The following is a 23,174-nucleotide window of genomic DNA, read 5'->3' as shown; positions in this document are numbered from 1 at the left end:
ATGTGTTGAAATCACAGACGAAATAAAGAATCTAGAACTTTTTAACATTGTAAAGCGATTTTAAGTTCATGGGCCTTGTGGTAAACAAAATAGGAATTCACCCTGCATGGATTCTGAGATGGGTGAATTAAATATATTGCTAACAATTCGATGATCGTATCATATAATCTTTATTTGAGTACAAAATTTAAAGGTCATATTGACTTTGCAATATTAGTTGTTATACTATTATAACACATAATGTTGAAACATTAATAAAGTAACGATTTCAAAAATAACATTATTAATTTTGTAAGATCAAAATTCCAATAATTTTTCGTCAAATAAAAATAAATTTTTAATTTTTCATAAAAAATTATAGATACCACGCGCGTTTCTTTTAGCTAGTGATTTAATATATTCAAAGAAACCAGATTTGAAGAATTTGTACATTTTGGATGCGACGCATATGTACAAATTCCTAAAGAACTACACCGAAAATTAGATAATAAAGTAGAGAAACTTACTTTAACCGGCTACTCTGAATAATCAAAGGCAGTTCAACTTCTGGATAAGAAGACGGACCGCATTAAAATAAGCAGAGATTAAATCAAGCTTTAAAATAAGCTCGACAAAAATCATCAACTAATGAATGCAGATGAAGCGGAAATGATCATCTCGAAAGAAAAATCCATCGAAACAACAGAAGAGGATGAAGCTGAAAACAATACAATTGAATCTGTGAGTTCAAGCATTGATGATCAAAATGACTCTCAACCTACGGAACTCAAGAGATCAAAAATAATCAACAAAGGTGTATCTCCTGAAAGATTTATGCCCTCTTCAAAGGGCATAGGGGGTTAAGTATGCAAAAATTGCCTTCGCACATTTTTGGCTCATATTGTCCCCATGTTTTGCTACCCATATGAGAATAAAATTTGAATTGTAAATTGGGAGGTATCAAAAAGCGTTACAGATCAAATTGATTCGAAAAAGAGATCAAAATGATCTAAAATTTGGATCATTTTATTGCAAAACTTTGACGTTAATTGTTTTTTTAACGTTAATTGACATCTGTTAGTATAGGTTATTGAGAGAATGTTAAATTCTCAAAACAAAAAGTTTGAAAGTAAATACGCGAGTTACTTGATTGTTGAAATCATCGTGATTATTTATTTCCGTTTCTGCTACCATTTTCCTTTAGTAGACAGGACTTATTAACAAATTTTTTAACCAAACAATTGTTTAAATATTTTTTGTATTTCTACAACAAAAATTTTGTTGTATTATAATTTTTTTTGATTTCCTGCGAATCTTGTTTCAAAATCTAATTACTCGTTGATATTACTAGTAATTAATAGTAACTTTAAAAAAAGTTTTAACACTTTTTAAATTTTTAAAATAATCTTATGAAATTAAAAAGCATTTCAAGGGATAGAGATTATTTATTCTTATTGAGAACCTGAATTATTATTTTGTTTTTTGAATAATTCAAAATTTAATGCAATTTTTCTGAAAATGTGCCATCTGGTGAATTTTTCAATTTATAGGAATATTTTAGATATTGTCGAAATTCCCATTGTTGGGAATTTTCTAAAATACGTTCCAATTTTTTAAATTGTTTTATTAAACTGGATTTTCAATCTTCAAGCTGTGTATGTAAATAAATAGATACAAAGAAATTCAACTTTCAGTAAAATTTATTTTAATTTAAATCAACATAATTATTTTTAACAATATTCTTACACGAAAAGTGAATGTATGTCAAATAATTGATAAATTCATAAGTTAACAATCATAAGTATAATAGAACATAATTTATCGTAGTTATGAAAAAGAAATGGGAAAAATGATTAAATTAAAGAAATTGTTTATATATAGCTCTTTTTCGACCCAATACTTTATTTTGAGTTATATTAAAAACTCTTTGTATTTTCGCATAACATATAGAAAAATAGATGATGATTATCTTTTTGACCTAAACAGTTTATTTTCAAAAGAAAACTCATCGTTGTAATGGAAAAAAACTCGAAGTAACAGATGAAAACTATTTGTTGTAGTGGTATTTAAACTGTAGCTTTTGGCATTTTATAAAAGTCTGTCAATTTTGCTCGGTCGAGAACATTTAATATACTTAAAAAATTTAAATTCCTTGGCGAAATTCGTTCAATATCACTTCTAAAAATCATGTGTTCCAAAAAAATAAATGTGAGCTTTTGCTCTTTTGCATAATTAATGTTAAAAATATAGTACGCCGCTAGCAATAGTAAAACGGCTTTGAACAGTTCGGTGCAGTGCAATGGCTCAGAATCGACGTAGCATTTTACTTGCTTGCACTCTGGATCGGCTGCTATCAGGCTCGGCGATTTATTTTTTGTTGGTGCCTCCTCCTATAAAAATTAATATTAAATAATAACAAAGTGCTTACCGAATAACTATTTTTAAAGGTCTGTAAATAGCCCAAAATTACTCGATCAGGTTTCGGACTTTTTGTACATCTCTAATTATTTTTAGATTCCAAACAAATTTAAAGTTTTCAAAAAATATTGAGCAATAATAGTAATGAACATATGGTTAACAAAAATTACCCTCAATTCCATTTCCAGAATGGAAATCGAACTCTTCTTCTTGTTCAAGTTGAATAACTGCGGCAGATAGGTCAAGAGATGAATCACTTTTTTGTTAATGTCATTGACATTATCATAAAGTTTTTCTTGTAGAATTGGCAAAACTTTGTCAATAGAATCGGTAAAATTTGTTCTCATAACATTCACTGAAATCTTGATTAATTGTCCGAACTCCCATAGAAACTGTTAAATATATCAATTTATTTTCTAGATATAATTAACAGATAATAAAGATATAAGATAATAAACAGATTAATTACATAATAACATAAAAAACTACTTTTTTATAATTTCTGTTAGAGCAAAATCTAACACTTAAACTCACAGGACTAAATAAAAGGGACACACAAATAAAAGATATAAGAATTAAGTTTATTCAGAAAGTTTTATATTAGACTAGTCCTCTCAAGAACACTATACTGAGATTATAGAGAGTAATTCGCCACTAATGGCCTAACAAAAGGTAACAATTCCGATAACTACAAATCCATGCACATGACTATCTTTGACCGACCAAAGCCAACTGCCACATTCAGCATCGGCGTAACGCTCGCCACACACGGCACTATTGCCAACCCAATTTACTAGGGACAAACCCGGCAATTGCGAAATCCCTAAACAATAATTCCAATTAGAAAAAGTTTTAATTCTACTTAAAGATGCGGGTCTAACTTTAAACCTTAAAAAATGCAAATTTGGTTTGAATCAGGTTGAATACTTGGGATTTGTTTTTGGAGGAAATGGAATGAGCCCCGGTACGCGAAAGTTGCGCGCAGTCGAGGAGTTTCCAACTCCAATTAACCTTCACGAGGCACGAAGATTTCACGGGTTGGCCAGTTATTTTCGGCGGTTCATTCCCCATTTCGCGGCGATCATGGCACCAATAATAGAATTATTTAAACACAATGGCAAATTCTCATGGAAAGAACGACAAACTAAAGCCTTTGAAAAAATTAAACAATTATTGACGTCCCGTCCAGTTCTAGCATATTATAACCCAAAAGCGACACATACAGAGTTACACAGATGCCTCGTCGGACGGGCTGGGCGCGATGCTCTTTCAGAAAAACGAGTCAGGCGAATTACATTTGGTCTATGCGATCAGCAGGCGAACTTCTGATGTAGAGCGAGCGTACCACTCGAGTAAACTCGAACTGACTGCTATTGTTTGGGCCATGGATCGTCTGAGACAATTTCTGATAGGATTACATTTCGTGGTTTTCACTGATTGCCAAGCATTAATCTATATTCGTACGATGAGCACAAAAAATCCCCAAATCATTCGTTGGCTAAATTCAATCTCTGAATTTGATTTTGACATTTTTCATCGCAAAGGAGAGCGGATGAAACACGTAAACGCATTGTCACGTGCTCCAGTCGAGAATGATGAAGACCTCGATATCGGTTCGGTTTTTAATGTGACAGTAAGAGAAGACGAAATATTAATGTTTCAGTATAGTGATGAAAATTTAGCGCGAAAAATTTCGATTTTGAAGAAACCAGTAAATGAACGTTCTCGAAGAGAAATTGGCGAAATTAAAGATTTCGTTTTACGCGATGGATTGTTGTTTACAAAAATCGACGATAATGAACGATATGTTATTCCAAAGGTCATGCGTAAAGCGGTCGTGATTAAAAACCATGACCTTGGCAGTCATTTCAGTGTAGAGAAAACAATGAACCGTATTGCTCAATTTTACTACTTTCCCGGTATGCGAAAATATATCAAACGACACATAGAGTCGTGCGTAGAATACCTCTTAGCTAAAAAGAGATCCGGTAAACAGGCAGGTGAACTCCACCCCATTCCACCAGGTTCAAGACCATTCGAGATCGTTAATATCGACCATTTAGGCCCTAATTTGTAATTTGACTAAATTTGTGCATTTGTTCCCAGTTCGTGACGAAAAATCATCGACAACTATTCGAAAAATTGACGAGTTTGTGGGACGTTTTGGAGCACCGAAACGTTTCATTACGGACCGAGGTACTTCTTTCACTTCGAAAGAGTTTGAAAAATTCTGTCAGCAAAACGGTATCAAGCACACCTTAAATTCTAGTCGCCATCCACAAGCGAACAGGCAAGTGGAGAGGCTAAATAGAACCATTCTTCCTGCGTTAATGTCAAATCTGTCGGATTTAGAGGGTCATCACTGGGACCTAGAAATAAAAGATTTAGAACGTGATTTAAATTCTGCCATTTGCAAAAGCACCGGTCGCACTCCATTTGAGATGGTTTTTGGTTATATTCCTCGATTCCGCGAGGGTCTTGCTAGGCAATTAACAGAGAACTCAGAAAGTTACCGTCTTCCAGAAGAACTCTGGATAGAAGCGCGAGAAAAAATTGAAACTGAACAACGATTGTCAAAAGATAGGTACGACGCAAACCGGTTAAAGAATATAAAATACAATGTAGGCGATATCGTATTTATGAACAAAAATTCAGAAAGCACAGGTCAGTCAACAAAATTACAGCCCCGTAATAAAGGGCCACTCGTAATCACACAAATCCTACCGTCGAATACTTATCGTGTTCAAGGATTGGCTTCTCAAGGCAGTGGGTCTCGGACCAAAACAACAGCGCACGTGAGTCAACTCCGAATCTGGAAAGGATATGAAAACAATGATAGCGACGAAGACAGTGAGGACCAGACGGAAGACGATAGCGAACTAGACAACCATAACGACGTTGTAAAAATAAATGAGAACGATTCTTCGATAAATAAAGACGAGAACATAGTTAGACGTAGCAATAGAATACGTCAGAAACCACAACGCTTCGACGAATTTTTTGTATAAAAATTGGGAGTACATTTAGCCAACTGTGAAAGTTAATTACTCCAAATAATTTTTTTTGTTAAGCTGAATTACAATTGTGTTTGTTTCTTTATGATGTGAGTTGATAACGTAATTTTTTTGTGTGTTTTGTGAACTGAATGATCACTTTAATTGATAATAACAATTTTTTTTTATTTTATTTTTTTTATATACGACTATGGATCTCAGAGCATTTTTGTTACTTGGAGACCAAGTAAAGCGTAGGATGGCCGAGTATTAGGAACATATGTAATTTGAATTATTGTTTAGGGATTTCGCAATTGCCGGGTTTGTCCCTAGTAAATTGGGTTGGCAATAGTGCCGTGTGTGGCGAGCGTTACGCCGATGCTGAATGTGGCAGTTGGCTTTGGTCGGTCAAAGATAGTCATGTGCATGGATTTGTAGTTATCGGAATTGTTACCTTTTGTTAGGCCATTAGTGGCGAATTACTCTCTATAATCTCAGTATAGTGTTCTTGAGAGGACTAGTCTAATATAAAACTTTCTGAATAAACTTAATTCTTATATCTTTTATTTGTGTGTCCCTTTTATTTAGTCCTGTGAGTTTAAGTGTTAGATTTTGCTCTAACATCACTTCACTAGTTTCTGTAATTAATCTTTAAAATTGAAAATGTTTAATATTTGAATATTTAATATTGAATATTTTTATATAAAAAATTAAATCACTATATAAAATTATTAAAACAAATATTTGTTTTCTATTAGAAATAAAATTTGTTTCAATTTAGAGAAACCAACTTTAGAAACTATACAAACTTGCAATCGAATTCTAATTCAAAATTACATTTAAAGTTAAAAAAAATTAGAAATAAAGATTAGTTAAATTACAGTGAAAATTTAAAATTTTGAGTATTAATCTCACCAAATCAGGATCATTTAAAGGTGGATATTTTTAGAGTAATTCTTTGACCGACAATTTTTTAAATTCTTTTACTCTTGTTGCACGTGTCTTCTTCAATAAATCTTTTAATTTTCTCGTATCTTTCTCTAAATTTGAATATTCTTCAATTATTTCACTCATAATGTTCTTTTCATTCCCTTGAATCGTTTTAACCTTAATGGAGGGATGATGGTGATCATCATGATCATGATGATCATCATCATTGGGATCATCATCATTATTTCTGGATGTGGATTTGGAACCACGAGCTCGTTTGTTCTTAATGCAATTGATCAATGCTATATTCATTCTGTCCTAAAATGTAATTATTTAAAAAGAAATATTTCTTATAAATAATGAAAAACCGGTATGAAACTTAGAATGTAACTTTGAATCTCCCTTTTAAAAATAAATTAATAAAATTAAAAAATATTTATTCGTTTAGATAATTTCAATTATATTATAAAGTTCAACATGTTTCACTTGCAAATTAGAATCCATGCAATCATAGAATTTAGATTCACCTAAAATGATTCATATTTTCAAAACGACTAATTATTTGAAAAGTTGTTAGCTATGCTTTTATTGAGCTATGCTTTAAAGAGTTCAATAAATTTGCAAGAACAAAAAATTGTTCAATTTTATTCATACGCTAAATAACTATTATACAAATCTTCAAAAAAATAAGTTTACTTACAACTAGATTTAAGACTTTTTCTTTTAACTCAGGAAACTTTTCGATCACCAATGAAGTCATTAGTGTAACGTCCTGCTTAGAAGTTCAATTTGCTCTATTCATTTTGTCGGCCAAAATTCGCATGATTTTATTAAATTCATTCCTTGGCAATTCTGCCGTCGTTGAATAAAGACCCATTTTTGTGTCAGTTTCACGATTTTTATAAAATGAATCCGGTATGAGACGAGCCAATTGATCCTACATAAGCTCAGCGGCTGACAGTAGTTGCCAGTACACAGCCTTTTACCAATCAGGGTCCACTTTCCTTTTAAAACTGTTTTTTGATTCGCTATAATTTGAATTAAGGGAAATCAGTATTTTATCATTTTGGCAGCAATGAAAATAAAAAAAGGAATCATAAGCTAAACAAACAACAACACGTGCAGGACGTCTGAGACGTATTTATCGTCGACATGACGCTTTTATTAATATATAACGTTTTGTAAGTGAGAAATGACGAAGAAATAGTGAAAGAAAATCATCACGTAAAATATTAATAGTTCTTTGTCATCAACTGCAGACATCAATGACTTATGTAGATGATAAAAAAATGCATGAATCTTGTACATACATAAATTTTATTGCTTGGTGGAAAACCATATACTATTTACGACGCAAAAGTCACCAAACGTATCGTTTTGTATAATTACTATAAAACATGTACCTTTTGGCGTAAAAAGTATAAAATCTCTATTTTTGAACATGTATAAAAACAGGTAACAAACTAAAATGTAAGTAATTACGTATTTTAATTATCGCCTCAACCAAATAATATGGTTCATCTCCAAAAATTATTTCATCAAACGAATAAGATGTAAATTTTATTTTTTATAAAAATATTAATTTTATTGTGTCATGAAAAATTTTGCAGAACTAACATATGGGTATCTTCACTTGTAAAATTTCGATTATTTTCTTTTGTGTTGACTAGTTTGTTTGTGAAATCTTGACTTGAAGTTTTATAGTATTTTATATTTCATTATACATTAGTTTGCCATGCTTGATATATTCTATTATTATAGGATTAAATTTAGAAATGTTTTTATTAAATACATGAAAATACTTTTTAACAGTTTGTCTTATAAACTGGAGTTTCGCCTTCTTCAATTGGATTGAATTATCGTGTTTAATACAATTTTGATGTATCTTATTCTACTTCAATGTCAAGGAGAGTTTGTCGAGGTGAGAAAAACAAACATTTAAATTTGTAAACAAGTTTGATTGATGCTAAAAATTTTGATAATTAGACATCTTTATAATATATCCCATGGAATATTTTGAAAAAAACATATTTCAGATTGGTCACTCAAATTTGAAAAATAAAAAAAAACGATAATAATGTCCAAAATATCAAATATTATTTTTCAGAATAATTACAATATAACGTTTTTAATATTTTATAAAAAACTGAATTATCTTAAAACAAACACTCTTTAATTTTTTTAGGCTTACATAAATAAATTCCGAAATTTTTATACCATTTTTCTTAAGAAATACCCTTTAGTAAAATAAAAAAAAATTTATATTCTTTAAAACTTTCCAGAAAAAATAGTATAAAATAAATATGAAGTTTAAGAATTGTTTTTCTGATTAAAATTGACTTTAAAGTTTTTAAAAAATTTTTTTGTGTCAAATTTGTTGGCTTGCATTTTACAAAATGAAATAGTGATTGTTTGTTAATACGGGGAAAATATGTTTCACTTTTCACTCAATTTCAAGTAAAAATGTTTTAGAACTGCTTTTAAAACTTTCAAAAAAAATCTGGCAGCCCCCTGCGGGGGCGGCCACATTCTCATCACGCGCTTCGCGCGTAGGGGCTCGCTTCGCTCGCTAGTTTGAGCGCGCCCCGGGGCGCGCGAAGGATGATCGTCCCGCTTCGCGGTCCGATATTATTACGCGCTTTGTTTGTTTATTACAATTCAAAACTTATTAGCATTAATTACTTTTTAACTACACTCTGTAATACAAAAATTTTCCTATTAAATTTAAAAATTGTATTAATTATACTACCAGAAAGCAGTTGAATGACCCAAGAATCTATTTGGTAGAATGAGATTTTGTAGTTGTTTCAGACTTTGTGGTTGATTTAATTAATTTTGAAGTAAAATGTCAAGAAGAAAGAAATTATCTTTATTAATTTTATTAAAAAGAGTAAAATTAATTACACACAGAGTTAAAATAAATAAAAAAGTAGTTATTTTAAAAGGGGATCATCATATAATCGACTTGTTTTGAAAAATTTATTAGAAACAACTCATAGTCTTTATTAAAATACGTTAAATTAAATTATAGAAATAGGTAAGGTTTAAAGGTATTAGAATAAATTTTTTATCGGGCAAAAAAAAGAGAATGACGGCACTGTAGCTGTTCAAACTTAGTTCATTAATATTGCGCCGTGGATTGGCCAGGTCTTTGTAGTTAACGAAAATCGACAAACCAAATTATTTACCTTAAATAAGATATTCCGCTTTGAGCTAATTTCAATTGAGTAAAAGAAAAAATTAATTGAAAATTTAAAAACACTAAAAAAAGAACTTTAAAGTAAATACATTTTTTAAAGCAACAAATTTATTATATGAGGTTTCGCTCTCATGTTTTTATTCATATTCATAAAAATTTTTTTGTACAATTTATATAAGTGAAATTTTTGGTTTTTATAAATTAAATTTCATCTTCTTAAAGTACTTTGACTTTAAGGATAACATTCTCATCACGGCACTCGCGTTTCACGCTCGAAAATTAGAAAGATACAATAGGAAAAGGAGGCGTGCATTAACCCATTAACGAAATTTTTACAGGTACGTTGAGGCTCTATCAAATAGTGTACTAAAAGAACCGAAAAATTTTAAATAAACAATTTACAAGCATTAAAAAAAAGATTTTTTTAGAAATTTTGTTCAGTTTTTATAATTTTTTCAAATCTTATCCCTTTAGAATACCTTTAAATGCTAAAAATCTCGCGTCAAAAATGTTTCAATACGCCATTTTGAATTTTTAAAAATTGACTTCAGAATCGTAATGAGCGACCTAAAAAACCAAGGAGTAGAAAGATTTATTTAAATTTGTTAAAAAGATTGTTGAAAAATGAATTTTCTCTTAAAAAATAGCAATGTTTATACTTAGTTAATTTATAATTCTTTATAATTTCGCCTGCTACACTTATTATTTTTGTTTCACTTCACAATGCTTTCGTTATAGTGAAAAAAATGTTTTAGGAATACTGCTTCAAAAACTTTAAATCTAGAGAGGAAAGTTGCTAAAAGAAAAGGTGGCAAAATAGGTTAAAACTGGTCCACAAAAAATTAATGAGTAAAATAACACATCGAAAATATTTTAAAATTTTTGTTACCTTAATCTTTATAGAACATAACTTTTTTAACTTTTTTGTTTTAATCTGTATCGGAAAGTGTTAAAGAAAAAAAAGTTTACAAATCTACAAATACATGAATTTTAACTAATTCAAAAGTAAATAATCGAAAAAATACGAAATTATAGTATAAACAGCGCAATATAAAGTATTCTAAAATAGAGGATTTTTTGAAAACAATAGCAATGTTTGGAAATGGAAAACAATAGTTGGACTTATAAAAAAAAAAGAATCGGAGCTTTATGAGTAAGTCACTGTTATTTGTGTTAATTTAAGGTGGTTTAAACAGAAATAATACATAGATGAACATAGTTTTTCAAAATGAAGTAATTTTGCTCTGCATTTTACCCATTTTTCATCCGATTTTGTCCTTTTTTTAAGAAAAGTGATATAACTTTTTTGTTTTAATAGCTATTGAAAATTATCAAAGGAAAAAAGTGTTTATTTTTACTCGCAATTTTCGAAAAAAAATTGAAAAAATTTTTTTTTTAAAAATGCGACGATTGGAAATTTTTAAAAACTACAAATTTGAATAATTTTGTTGTTTTTCAACGAAATCATCTGGCCAACGAACTCAAGCGAGATTTTGGTACACTTAAAGTGTATACCAAATTTGAAGTCGATTCATTAAAATTTGTTCGAGTTATCGTCGAGCAAACTTTTTTGTCTACAGACAGACATACATACATACATACATACATACATACATACATACATACATACATACATACATACATACATACATACATACATACATACATACATACATACATACATACATACATACATACATACATACATACATACATACATACATACATACATACATACATACATACATACATACATACATACATACATACATACATACATACATACATACATACATACATACATACATACATACATACATACATACATACATACATACATACATACATACATACATACATACATACATACATACATACATACATACATACATACATACATACATACATACATACATACATACATACATACATACATACATACATACATACATACATACATACATACATACATACATACATACATACATACATACATACATACATACATACATACATACATACATACATACATACATACATACATACATACATACATACATACATACATACATACATACATACATACATACATACATACATACATACATACATACATACATACATACATACATACATACATACATACATACATACATACATACATACATACATACATACATACATACATACATACATACATACATACATACATACATACATACATACATACATACATACATACATACATACATACATACATACATACATACATACATACATACATACATACATACATACATACATACATACATACATACATACATACATACATACATACATACATACATACATACATACATACATACATACATACATACATACATACATACATACATACATACATACATACATACATACATACATACATACATACATACATACATACATACATACATACATACATACATACATACATACATACATACATACATACATACATACATACATACATACATACATACATACATACATACATACATACATACATACATACATACATACATACATACATACATACATACATACATACATACATACATACATACATACATACATACATACATACATACATACATACATACATACATACATACATACATACATACATACATACATACATACATACATACATACATACATACATACATACATACATACATACATACATACATACATACATACATACATACATACATACATACATACATACATACATACATACATACATACATACATACATACATACATACATACATACATACATACATACATACATACATACATACATACATACATACATACATACATACATACATACATACATACATACATACATACATACATACATACATACATACATACATACATACATACATACATACATACATACATACATACATACATACATACATACATACATACATACATACATACATACATACATACATACATACATACATACATACATACATACATACATACATACATACATACATACATACATACATACATACATACATACATACATACATACATACATACATACATACATACATACATACATACATACATACATACATACATACATACATACATACATACATACATACATACATACATACATACATACATACATACATACATACATACATACATACATACATACATACATACATACATACATACATACATACATACATACATACATACATACATACATACATACATACATACATACATACATACATACATACATACATACATACATACATACATACATACATACATACATACATACATACATACATACATACATACATACATACATACATACATACATACATACATACATACATACATACATACATACATACATACATACATACATACATACATACATACATACATACATACATACATACATACATACATACATACATACATACATACATACATACATACATACATACATACATACATACATACATACATACATACATACATACATACATACATACATACATACATACATACATACATACATACATACATACATACATACATACATACATACATACATACATACATACATACATACATACATACATACATACATACATACATACATACATACATACATACATACATACATACATACATACATACATACATACATACATACATACATACATACATACATACATACATACATACATACATACATACATACATACATACATACATACATACATACATACATACATACATACATACATACATACATACATACATACATACATACATACATACATACATACATACATACATACATACATACATACATACATACATACATACATACATACATACATACATACATACATACATACATACATACATACATACATACATACATACATACATACATACATACATACATACATACATACATACATACATACATACATACATACATACATACATACATACATACATACATACATACATACATACATACATACATACATACATACATACATACATACATACATACATACATACATACATACATACATACATACATACATACATACATACATACATACATACATACATACATACATACATACATACATACATACATACATACATACATACATACATACATACATACATACATACATACATACATACATACATACATACATACATACATACATACATACATACATACATACATACATACATACATACATACATACATACATACATACATACATACATACATACATACATACATACATACATACATACATACATACATACATACATACATACATACATACATACATACATACATACATACATACATACATACATACATACATACATACATACATACATACATACATACATACATACATACATACATACATACATACATACATACATACATACATACATACATACATACATACATACATACATACATACATACATACATACATACATACATACATACATACATACATACATACATACATACATACATACATACATACATACATACATACATACATACATACATACATACATACATACATACATACATACATACATACATACATACATACATACATACATACATACATACATACATACATACATACATACATACATACATACATACATACATACATACATACATACATACATACATACATACATACATACATACATACATACATACATACATACATACATACATACATACATACATACATACATACATACATACATACATACATACATACATACATACATACATACATACATACATACATACATACATACATACATACATACATACATACATACATACATACATACATACATACATACATACATACATACATACATACATACATACATACATACATACATACATACATACATACATACATACATACATACATACATACATACATACATACATACATACATACATACATACATACATACATACATACATACATACATACATACATACATACATACATACATACATACATACATACATACATACATACATACATACATACATACATACATACATACATACATACATACATACATACATACATACATACATACATACATACATACATACATACATACATACATACATACATACATACATACATACATACATACATACATACATACATACATACATACATACATACATACATACATACATACATACATACATACATACATACATACATACATACATACATACATACATACATACATACATACATACATACATACATACATACATACATACATACATACATACATACATACATACATACATACATACATACATACATACATACATACATACATACATACATACATACATACATACATACATACATACATACATACATACAAACATTTGTTTAAAACCTATTTTTTGGCATTAGAAAGGCTTGAAACGTGGAGATTTACATGAATTAGAGGTTGGTCAAAATCGGGCAAATGTAATACTTTCTCATTATGATGAGAATGTAAAAACTTTAGGGTGGAGTTACATGTAAATGCAGAATGCAAAACCGAAAAGAATGAGAGTGAAAAGGATAGTGATATATCCTTGTCCTTTTCACTCTCATTATTTTCGGTTTTGCATTCTGCATTTACATTAACATGTAAATTCAACCTTATCATTTATGATGAGAATGTAAAAAAACTAGTGTGTTAAAAAAGTTTGACAAAACGTAACATCGTGGAATAAAAGTACCAGAAGTGATATTTACATGCTCGGTGGTATTTATAACATCCTCTACTAAAAAACGCATTTTTTCTCAGATTTTCCATGCGTCAAAAGTTAGGCTTTTTTATGCAAGTATTACATAAATTATTTTTTTTATAAAAGAATATCAAGGAAACCATATATAACACAGAAAATTAAAAGGCATTAAAATAAGTTGCAACGCTTATTATTTTAATCCAATTTTGCTTATTTTAATGCCTTTTAATTTTCTGTGAACAAAAATAAGTGAAGCTTTTGGAAAATAAATTCTGGTAAAGTGAATTTCTCATTTTTTAGGGTTCCGTACTCGGTTCGGAACCCTATTAATATCTGTTTTTTTGAAATCGTGTACCCCCCCCCTAGCGGCCACATAAATTTATCTGGAGGGCTGAAAATTAGTACACATATGTATTTTCGCGTGTAGATTACAGGAAAATTATAGCGAACTTGATTGGAATTGATTAACATAGCGTTGTCAAGGAAAAACCATGAATTTTTACGAAAAATGCCTAAAAATGACTATGTACCCCCCCCCCTAGCGGCCACATCTTTTGACATAAAGAGCTCAAATTTGACACACTTACGTATTTTTACGTGAAAATTACAGGAAAATTATAGCGAACTTGATTCGGATCAATTTACATAGCGTTGTCAAGGAAAAATCAAAAATTTCGAAAAAAATAATTTATTCTCCCTAGCGCACACAATATTCAACCCAGACAGATCATATTTAGTATACAAATGTATTTTTACGGGAAAAATACAGGGGAAAAAAAGCGGTCACGATTAGAGTTGATGATTAACTTTTTATCAAGTTTTTCAAGAAAAAATGACAATTTTAGGAAAAAAATGTATTTTTCCACCAAAAACGAACAAAATTTTATTTAAAGGAAATTAAATTTATATATTTTAACGTATTTTTACGTGTAGATTACAAAAAAAATATAGCGAGCATGATTGGAGTTGATTATCATAGCGTTGTCAAGGAAAAACCATGAATTTTTACGAAAAATACCTAAAAATGAGTATGTACCCCCCCCCTAGCGGCCACATCTTTTGACATAAAGAGCTCAAATTTGACACACTTACGTATTTTTACGTGAAAATTACAGGAAAATTAAAGCGAACTTGATTCGGATTAATTTACATAGCGTTGTCAAGGAAAAATCAAAAATTTCGAAAAAAATGATTTATTCTCCCTAGCGCACACAATATTCAATCCAGACTGTTCATACTTGCTGTAAAACTCAATTTTTGCGTGAAAAATACAGGGAAAAAATGTAAGCGCGATTGGAGTTGATGATCAATTTTTATCAAATTTTTGAAGAAAAATGATAAATTTAAGAAAAAAATGTATTTTTCTGCAAAAAACGAAAAAAGTTTATCTAAAGTGATTCAAATTTATATATTTTGACGTATTTTTACGTGTAGATTACAAAAAAAATATAGCGAGGATGATTGGAGTTGATTTTTCTGGAATTAATAAACAAATTTTATTTTTTAGATAATTTTCGATTTTTCCTTGACAAGCAGCTACTAGCCTTATATCAATATCTTAAGTTTTATCTCTTTTTAACTTAGAAAGATAAAATTTAATATTCAATATATTTTTAAAATGTAAATACAATAAAAATATTGCGAGTTGAAATAAAATTATGTTTCTTATATTTTTTTAGTAAAATATTTTTTAAAAAATAAAATCGGACAAGTGCGAGTTACACTCGCACTGAAATCGAGGGTTCCGTACTCGAAGCGATCTTATTTGGTATAAAAACAAATGTTTAAAAAATATGTGTTGTATGACAACTAATATAAGTGATACGAAGAGGAACAATTTTCTTGAATTTTACAAAATTGTTCCTTTTTGTATCACTTATATTAGTTGTCATACAACACATATTTTTTAAACATTTGTTTTTATACCAAATAAGTTCGCTTCGAGTACGGAACCCTCGATTTCAGTGCGAGTGTAACTCGCACTTGTCCGATTTTTTTAAATTTAATTAAATGAGAACATTCTCATAAAGTTTTAAGGACATCATTTTAAAATCTTTATAATTATTATCTTTTTAAAAAGTAGGTTCTTTTACTTTCAGTTCGTCTTTTTTTGTGTTATTAAAATTAAAAAATTAAGAATTTGAACCAACTTACCTGGAATAAAGTTCTTCAACTTTTTGTTTCTAAATTGAAATGTGAATGATATTATGTATCATGTAATCGCTATTTCAAAAATTTAAAATAGGATAGAAAGCACTTAGTAAAAATCGATTTTTATAACTGGATTTATTTCAAACTTCTAACTTTTAAACTTTTCTATTGACGAATCTAAAGTTGTATTTAAAAAAATAAAAAAGGCGGATTCAGAAATAGTAAAAGAATACAATCAGTAAGTTTTCAAAATTTCATATTGGCAGATCTAATATGGCGGGAACATTTTTTAAAAAGTGCTCGAATATTTTAAACTTTGGTATCTATGGGTTTTTAAGATCACTGATTACAAATCTATGATTCAAATTATGAAAATCAAAACCACGTTGTCATAATAACAATCATAAAATCGTTTACTAGTTCGTTTTCCTTTTTTTTAATTTTTAAAATTTATTAATTTTAGTAACTATAATATACATATAATGTTATATAAATTAATTAGTCAATTTGCGGAATTTTAAATATCTTTTATGCATGATATAAGACGAAGTAATTTTGGTTAGGTAATAGGTATAACAGTACTGAGCAAATGGTATAAGGCCTAAGCAGAATAGATTCTTGAACGGGAACGCAATCGTAAACGGAAACGTAAGAATTAGTAAGAGAAGGATAGCAAATATATTTATTCTTCTCTCACCCATTCTTACGTTTCCATTCACGATTGCGTTCCCGTTCAAGAATATATTCTGCTTTGGCTCATAGGCCCAAGAACTTTGTTTTTTATTTTGTTTTGTGCTGCAATGAGCACATCTTCTTTGTCAAGCGATTGGTTGAAGTATATGATTGGACTACCCTACTGAAAATTCTCATGTAGGATCTTATATTGGATTTCACATAAATTCATATATTAAAATCCACATAAAATCCTATGTGTCATGTAAGAAACAATATAGGATATTATGAAAAATCATATAGGAACTTGAGACATAATTTGAAGTGGGATTCATTGTAAAATCTTATAAACGTATTCTTAGGTAATAAATTATGTAAATTCCTATGTGAAATCCTACAATTTTTTCTGGTCCTATTTTTTCCTTCAATTTCTTATGTCAATTTCCTTCGTGTTTTCTCATTGAAAAACATACCAAAATTTATTGCTTAATCCTTAACCAGAAATTTTCCTATATCAAACCATACATCAAACCTTTTTTTGATTCTTGAATGAATAATTATTACAAAAAATCTGACATGAAATCATATTAAAAATCCTCACGTGGGATCATATATATGACTGATTTGAACGTAAGAAATCATATTCATGTAGATTCCGAAATATCTATATTTAAGATTTTACATAGCATTATATAAAGGAAACAATATAAGATTTCATATAGGAATTTTCAGTTGGCAGACGGCAGTTTATAAAAATTAAAAATCAAATAATATTACTGCAATTCATTAAATAAGAAAAAAAATGTGCTTTGCAATACACCTTCTGAGTTAGAGTCTCAGCTTTTATAGTATTCAAGACTGATCTCAACTGTGAGAAAAAAAATTATCACCATCTGGCGGCGTAAGAGTGGAACTATGATACCAGCATTTATACTCGCATTTTATAGGTTTTGCTGGCATGTATTGCTTTATGCTACTACGATCTTTAAATTTAATCATAGATTCGTCTATGCTTTGGAACTTGCTTTGTTTCCAGTATTTCTTAAATTTTTCATTTAGTAGATTTAGAAAAGGTTGTATTTTATACAATTTATCATAAATTGGATCACCTCTCAGTGGGCACACTTGTTCCAAAGACGTCTTGAAGATGTCTTTTTAAGGATGTCTTTTAGACTTTGTTTAAAGACGTCTTTTGGACGTCTTAAAGGTGTTTTTAATTTGGCCTCGTATGGTATAACTTAACAATGTAAATATAATGTCTAAATATATATATTGTCTCAAAAACCGCCGAGTAACGAGTTTCAAGTGTTTCCGATGAATTTTTAAAAAACTCATCTGCCCTATTAAATCCGCCATTTTGAATTTTTAATAACTGACTTAAGAATAGTAATAAGAATTTTAAAAACCCAAAATGTAGAAATATTCATTTGCTAAAAAGTTTGTTCAAAAATGAATTTTCTCCAAAAAAATATCAAATTTTATACTTTATTAATTTATAATTGTTTATAATTTTGCCTGAAACATTTATAATCATCATCATGTCTATTATTATAACCATTTTTGTTTCACTTCGCAATGATTTCTTTATAGTAGAAAAAATGTTGCATGGATAACACTGGGTTACAAAAAATGGTCAAGTCGCGTTTATTTAAATTTTTTGTGCTAATTGAAAGTTAAGGTGTCACTGAACAAGAATATACGAAAAAAAAATTTCATTCGGTCAGTTCCGTAAAAAACGAGATTAAAGTGTCAAAAAATATCTTTTGTAGCATATTTTGAAGAACTGTAAAATGGAATCGCAACATGATAAAAATCTTCACGAGGGCTTAAATGAAAGCTTAAACATTTAACTTTAAGATCCAAAACTGAAAACGAAATGATAATCGCGCGGAAACTTGTTTATCATGTATTCGCTATCTCAAATAGTCAAAATAGCTGGGATAGAGAGCACTTGGTACAAACCGATTTCCGTAACTGGATTTATTTGTAACTTGACACTTGGAAGTTCATAACGTATCTATTGACGTATCTGAAAAATTCTAGTGTTACCGAAAACTCCTGAGGACAATAAGAAGCAAAAAAATTCAATCTAATTTCGAATATTTAGAACACCATTTTGATTTTTTTTAAATCCAACTTTCGATACGTCAATAAAAACGTAATGAACTTCCAAGTGACAAAATCCAAATATATCCGGTTACAGAAATCGATTTTTACCAAGTGCTCTCTATCCTAGCTATTTTGACTGTTTGAAATAGCGATTACATGAAAAATAAGTTTCCGCGCAATTATCATTCAGTAATAAAAATTAAAGATAAAGATTTAAGCTTTCATTCAAGCACGCGTAGAGATTTTTATTATATAAAGTTTCCAATTTACAGTGCTTCAAAAAGTGCTAAAAAAGGGATTTTTTGACACTTTAATCTCGTTTTTTACGGAACTGACAGAATGAAAATAATTTAAAACTATTGTTACTTTCAATGTTATAAAACCCAAATGATACATAAAAAACTACCTACAATCATAAAATTTAATGAAGTAAATCAAAATTCATTTTACGTCAAGAAATGGAAAGAAATGTCAGGACTTATATAAAAAAAAAAAAAATTTTTGAGTTGATTTTTATTATTTTATGTTATTTAGATGTTATTCTAATAAGTATCTAAGTCAGAAAAAAATATATTCGATTTGTATTTTTGAATATTTTCTTCTATTTGCCATTGCTTCATTCACTATAAATTCAATTTTTTGTATTTTTTGATCTTAAAAAATTCGTAACTTTTTTATTGTAGCCTCTATTGAAATGTGTTAAAGAAAAAAAATGTGTCTTTTTAGGAGTATTTTTAGGGAAAAATAGTAGAAAATTTAAAAAAAGAAAAATTGAAAAATTTGAATTTTTTCAAAATTCAAAATTTGAATAACTTTTTTGTTTTAATCTCTATCGAAAAGTGTTGAAGGAAAAAAATGTTTATTTTTGGTAGTTTTTTTATGGAAAATTAAGAAAAAAATTTTTTTTTTAAATTTGAGAAAAATTAAATTTTTTGAAAATTCAAAATTTGAATAATTTTTGAATTTTTGGGCGGATAAGTCTGTCCGACGAACTCAGGCTTCATTTTTACATGTTGAAAGAGTATACCAAATTTCAAAGCGATTCGTTAAGATTTGTTAAAGTTATCGTGGGGACAAAAAAGTGTCTACAGACAGACTACAGACGACAGACTACAGACGACAGACAGACGGACAGGTTTTCAAAACCTATTTTTTTGGCATCAGGAGGTCTCAAAACGTGGAGATTTACATGAATTAGAAGTTGGTCAAAATCAACCAAAACGAATACTTTCTCATTTATGATGAGAATGTAAAAAAGTATATTTTTCAAGTATGAGTACATTCATCCAACCCAGTTAACTGATGCAATGCGTACCTTTGCTAAGCGTTAAAACTTATTCAGTTATTTGTCAGCATTTGTGGTCAATCCGACCTTACATAACCATTACTGGTTTAAGTCGTGATTTTTTTTTAATATTTGTAATTTTTCAAAATTGCGAAATTAATTATTTAATTACAAAGAATATTTTGATAAAGCTAAAACTATGATATAATCCTACCGAAAATAATTTTTTTCTGCTGCGGTATTTTTGTTTAGAGGTCGTCAAGTATTTAAAATATTTCAATATTTCAATCAGCTATTTATAGAAGGTTAAGTATTTTTCGTTTTAATATCTGGTTACAAATGGAAATTACGAAAATAATATAAAATTCTAAGTATGATTAAGGATTTATGAGAACAAGTTTTCCATATAACAAATTTTGGGGAAACTGACTTGGATAATTTCTTCAATGACCGATATATTTATTTATGTACCTTTTTTTAGAAATGGATGGCCTCCCAGTGAAATGCAATGTTTGCGAAGAGTATTTCCATTCTTTGGAGGAGATGAATGACCATCTGCAACGAAATCACGCACTAATAAACAGAAATAAAAGATTTCAATGTGATTTTGTGAACTGTAATGCTACATTTAACAATAGATCTTCTTTGCGGTCTCATAACTTTAGGAAACACAGAGTTAGAGTACCCTATCAAAATGTCCTTGTTGAACCAAATGTCGGTATGGATGGCGAGAATCAGAATGTCGATATTGAAGACCTACAACGAGGTAATGTTGATATGGAATCAAGAGATTGTGGCAACGAAGAAGATTTGAGTAACGGAAACTACAACATTAGAGAAGGAAATCAGAATGTGGACGTAAATGGAGCTGAACCAAATGTCAATATAGATGTACATAATAGTAATGATGTCATTGAGGACTTCCAAAGAGATAATATCAATTTGGAATCAAGAAACATGAGGACAGAAGATGATTCGCGCAACGAGAGTGATAGTGAAGAATTTTCGAGTAGCGACAGCGAAGCAGATGAATGGATCGAAGAAGATACCGAAGATGACGACGAAGTACACGCAGAGCAGAAAGATGATCCTAGAAAACGTACTATAGGATTACTTTTATTACAACTAAGAGCGACAACACACATGTCGGAAGAAAAAATTAGCAGTATTCTTCAAGCGATGCAAGACGCTGTCAAAAGTTTTAACAAATTTTTTTAACAATCCTACCTACTCGGACATTCTAGAGAAACATACTCCAAAACCAAACGTCATTACATCTTTTAGAGATGGTTTAAAATTTCAAACTCAAGTTTGGAGACATGACGCTACCCATCAAAGTATTGTTTTGTATATGGACGATGTTTACATGTGTGATGGGTTAGGATCGAAAAAAGCAGGTAGTAAAAAATTATTGATGATATATGCCTCAAATCTCCAAGTGCACCCGATGTATCGTTCATCTCTGGAACACATTCATCTAGTCGGAATTGCGAAATCACAAGATGTGAAGCGATACGGTTTAAATAGCGTGGTGAAACCTGTTGTTAAAAATTTTAAGAAAAT

The 23,174-nt window shown here is 28.9% G+C and overlaps 2 protein-coding genes across 3 annotated transcripts; one reads left to right on the top strand and one right to left on the bottom strand.

Annotated features, from left to right (window-relative positions):
- Positions 1-2,026: 2,026 nt before the first annotated feature.
- On the bottom strand, positions 2,027-7,252 carry LOC127282097 (uncharacterized). Its single transcript, XM_051306180.1, has 4 exons — positions 7,021-7,252; positions 6,306-6,638; positions 2,568-2,789; positions 2,027-2,369 (listed from the first exon to the last, which is right to left on the bottom strand). The coding sequence occupies exons 3-4, from the start codon at positions 2,742-2,744 to the stop codon at positions 2,046-2,048; spliced, it is 501 nt and encodes a 166-aa protein (XP_051162137.1). The 5' UTR covers positions 2,745-2,789; positions 6,306-6,638; positions 7,021-7,252; the 3' UTR covers positions 2,027-2,045.
- Positions 7,253-7,290: 38 nt separating this feature from the next.
- Positions 7,291-23,021, top strand: LOC127282096 (uncharacterized). 2 transcript variants are annotated; one of them, XM_051306178.1, is made up of 3 exons: positions 7,291-7,501; positions 8,133-8,241; positions 22,093-23,021. In XM_051306178.1, exons 2-3 carry the CDS (start codon positions 8,220-8,222, stop codon positions 22,827-22,829), a joined length of 759 nt encoding a protein of 252 aa, XP_051162135.1. In that variant the 5' UTR covers positions 7,291-7,501; positions 8,133-8,219; the 3' UTR covers positions 22,830-23,021. The 2 variants fall into 2 exon arrangements, with proteins under 2 accessions (XP_051162135.1, XP_051162134.1); XM_051306177.1 differs by having other exon boundaries at positions 7,291-7,775.
- The last annotated feature ends 153 nt before the right edge of the window (positions 23,022-23,174 follow it).

This window comes from Leptopilina boulardi, unplaced genomic scaffold (assembly GCF_019393585.1).
Source record: "Leptopilina boulardi isolate dan_hultmark-lab unplaced genomic scaffold, ZJU_Lbou_2.1 LbouV2_280, whole genome shotgun sequence".
In the NCBI taxonomy this organism is placed as follows: domain Eukaryota; kingdom Metazoa; phylum Arthropoda; class Insecta; order Hymenoptera; family Figitidae; genus Leptopilina; species Leptopilina boulardi.
The sequence above is the reverse complement of the archived record's forward strand: the minus strand, read 5'-3'. Positions and strand labels throughout refer to the sequence as shown.

Bases quoted from the DNA above. Each gene is read 5' to 3' on its own strand.
- LOC127282097 (XM_051306180.1), bottom strand. From the start codon at position 2,744: ATGAGAACAAATTTTACCGATTCTATTGACAAAGTTTTGCCAATTCTA. The intron at 2,370-2,567 runs GTAATTTTTGTT...TAATTTTTATAG, and splicing joins TTCTGGAAATGGAATTGAGG to GAGGAGGCACCAACAAAAAA.
- LOC127282096 (XM_051306178.1), top strand. From the start codon at position 8,220: ATGTCAAGGAGAGTTTGTCGAG. The intron at 8,242-22,092 runs GTGAGAAAAACA...ACCTTTTTTTAG, and splicing joins GTCAAGGAGAGTTTGTCGAG to AAATGGATGGCCTCCCAGTG.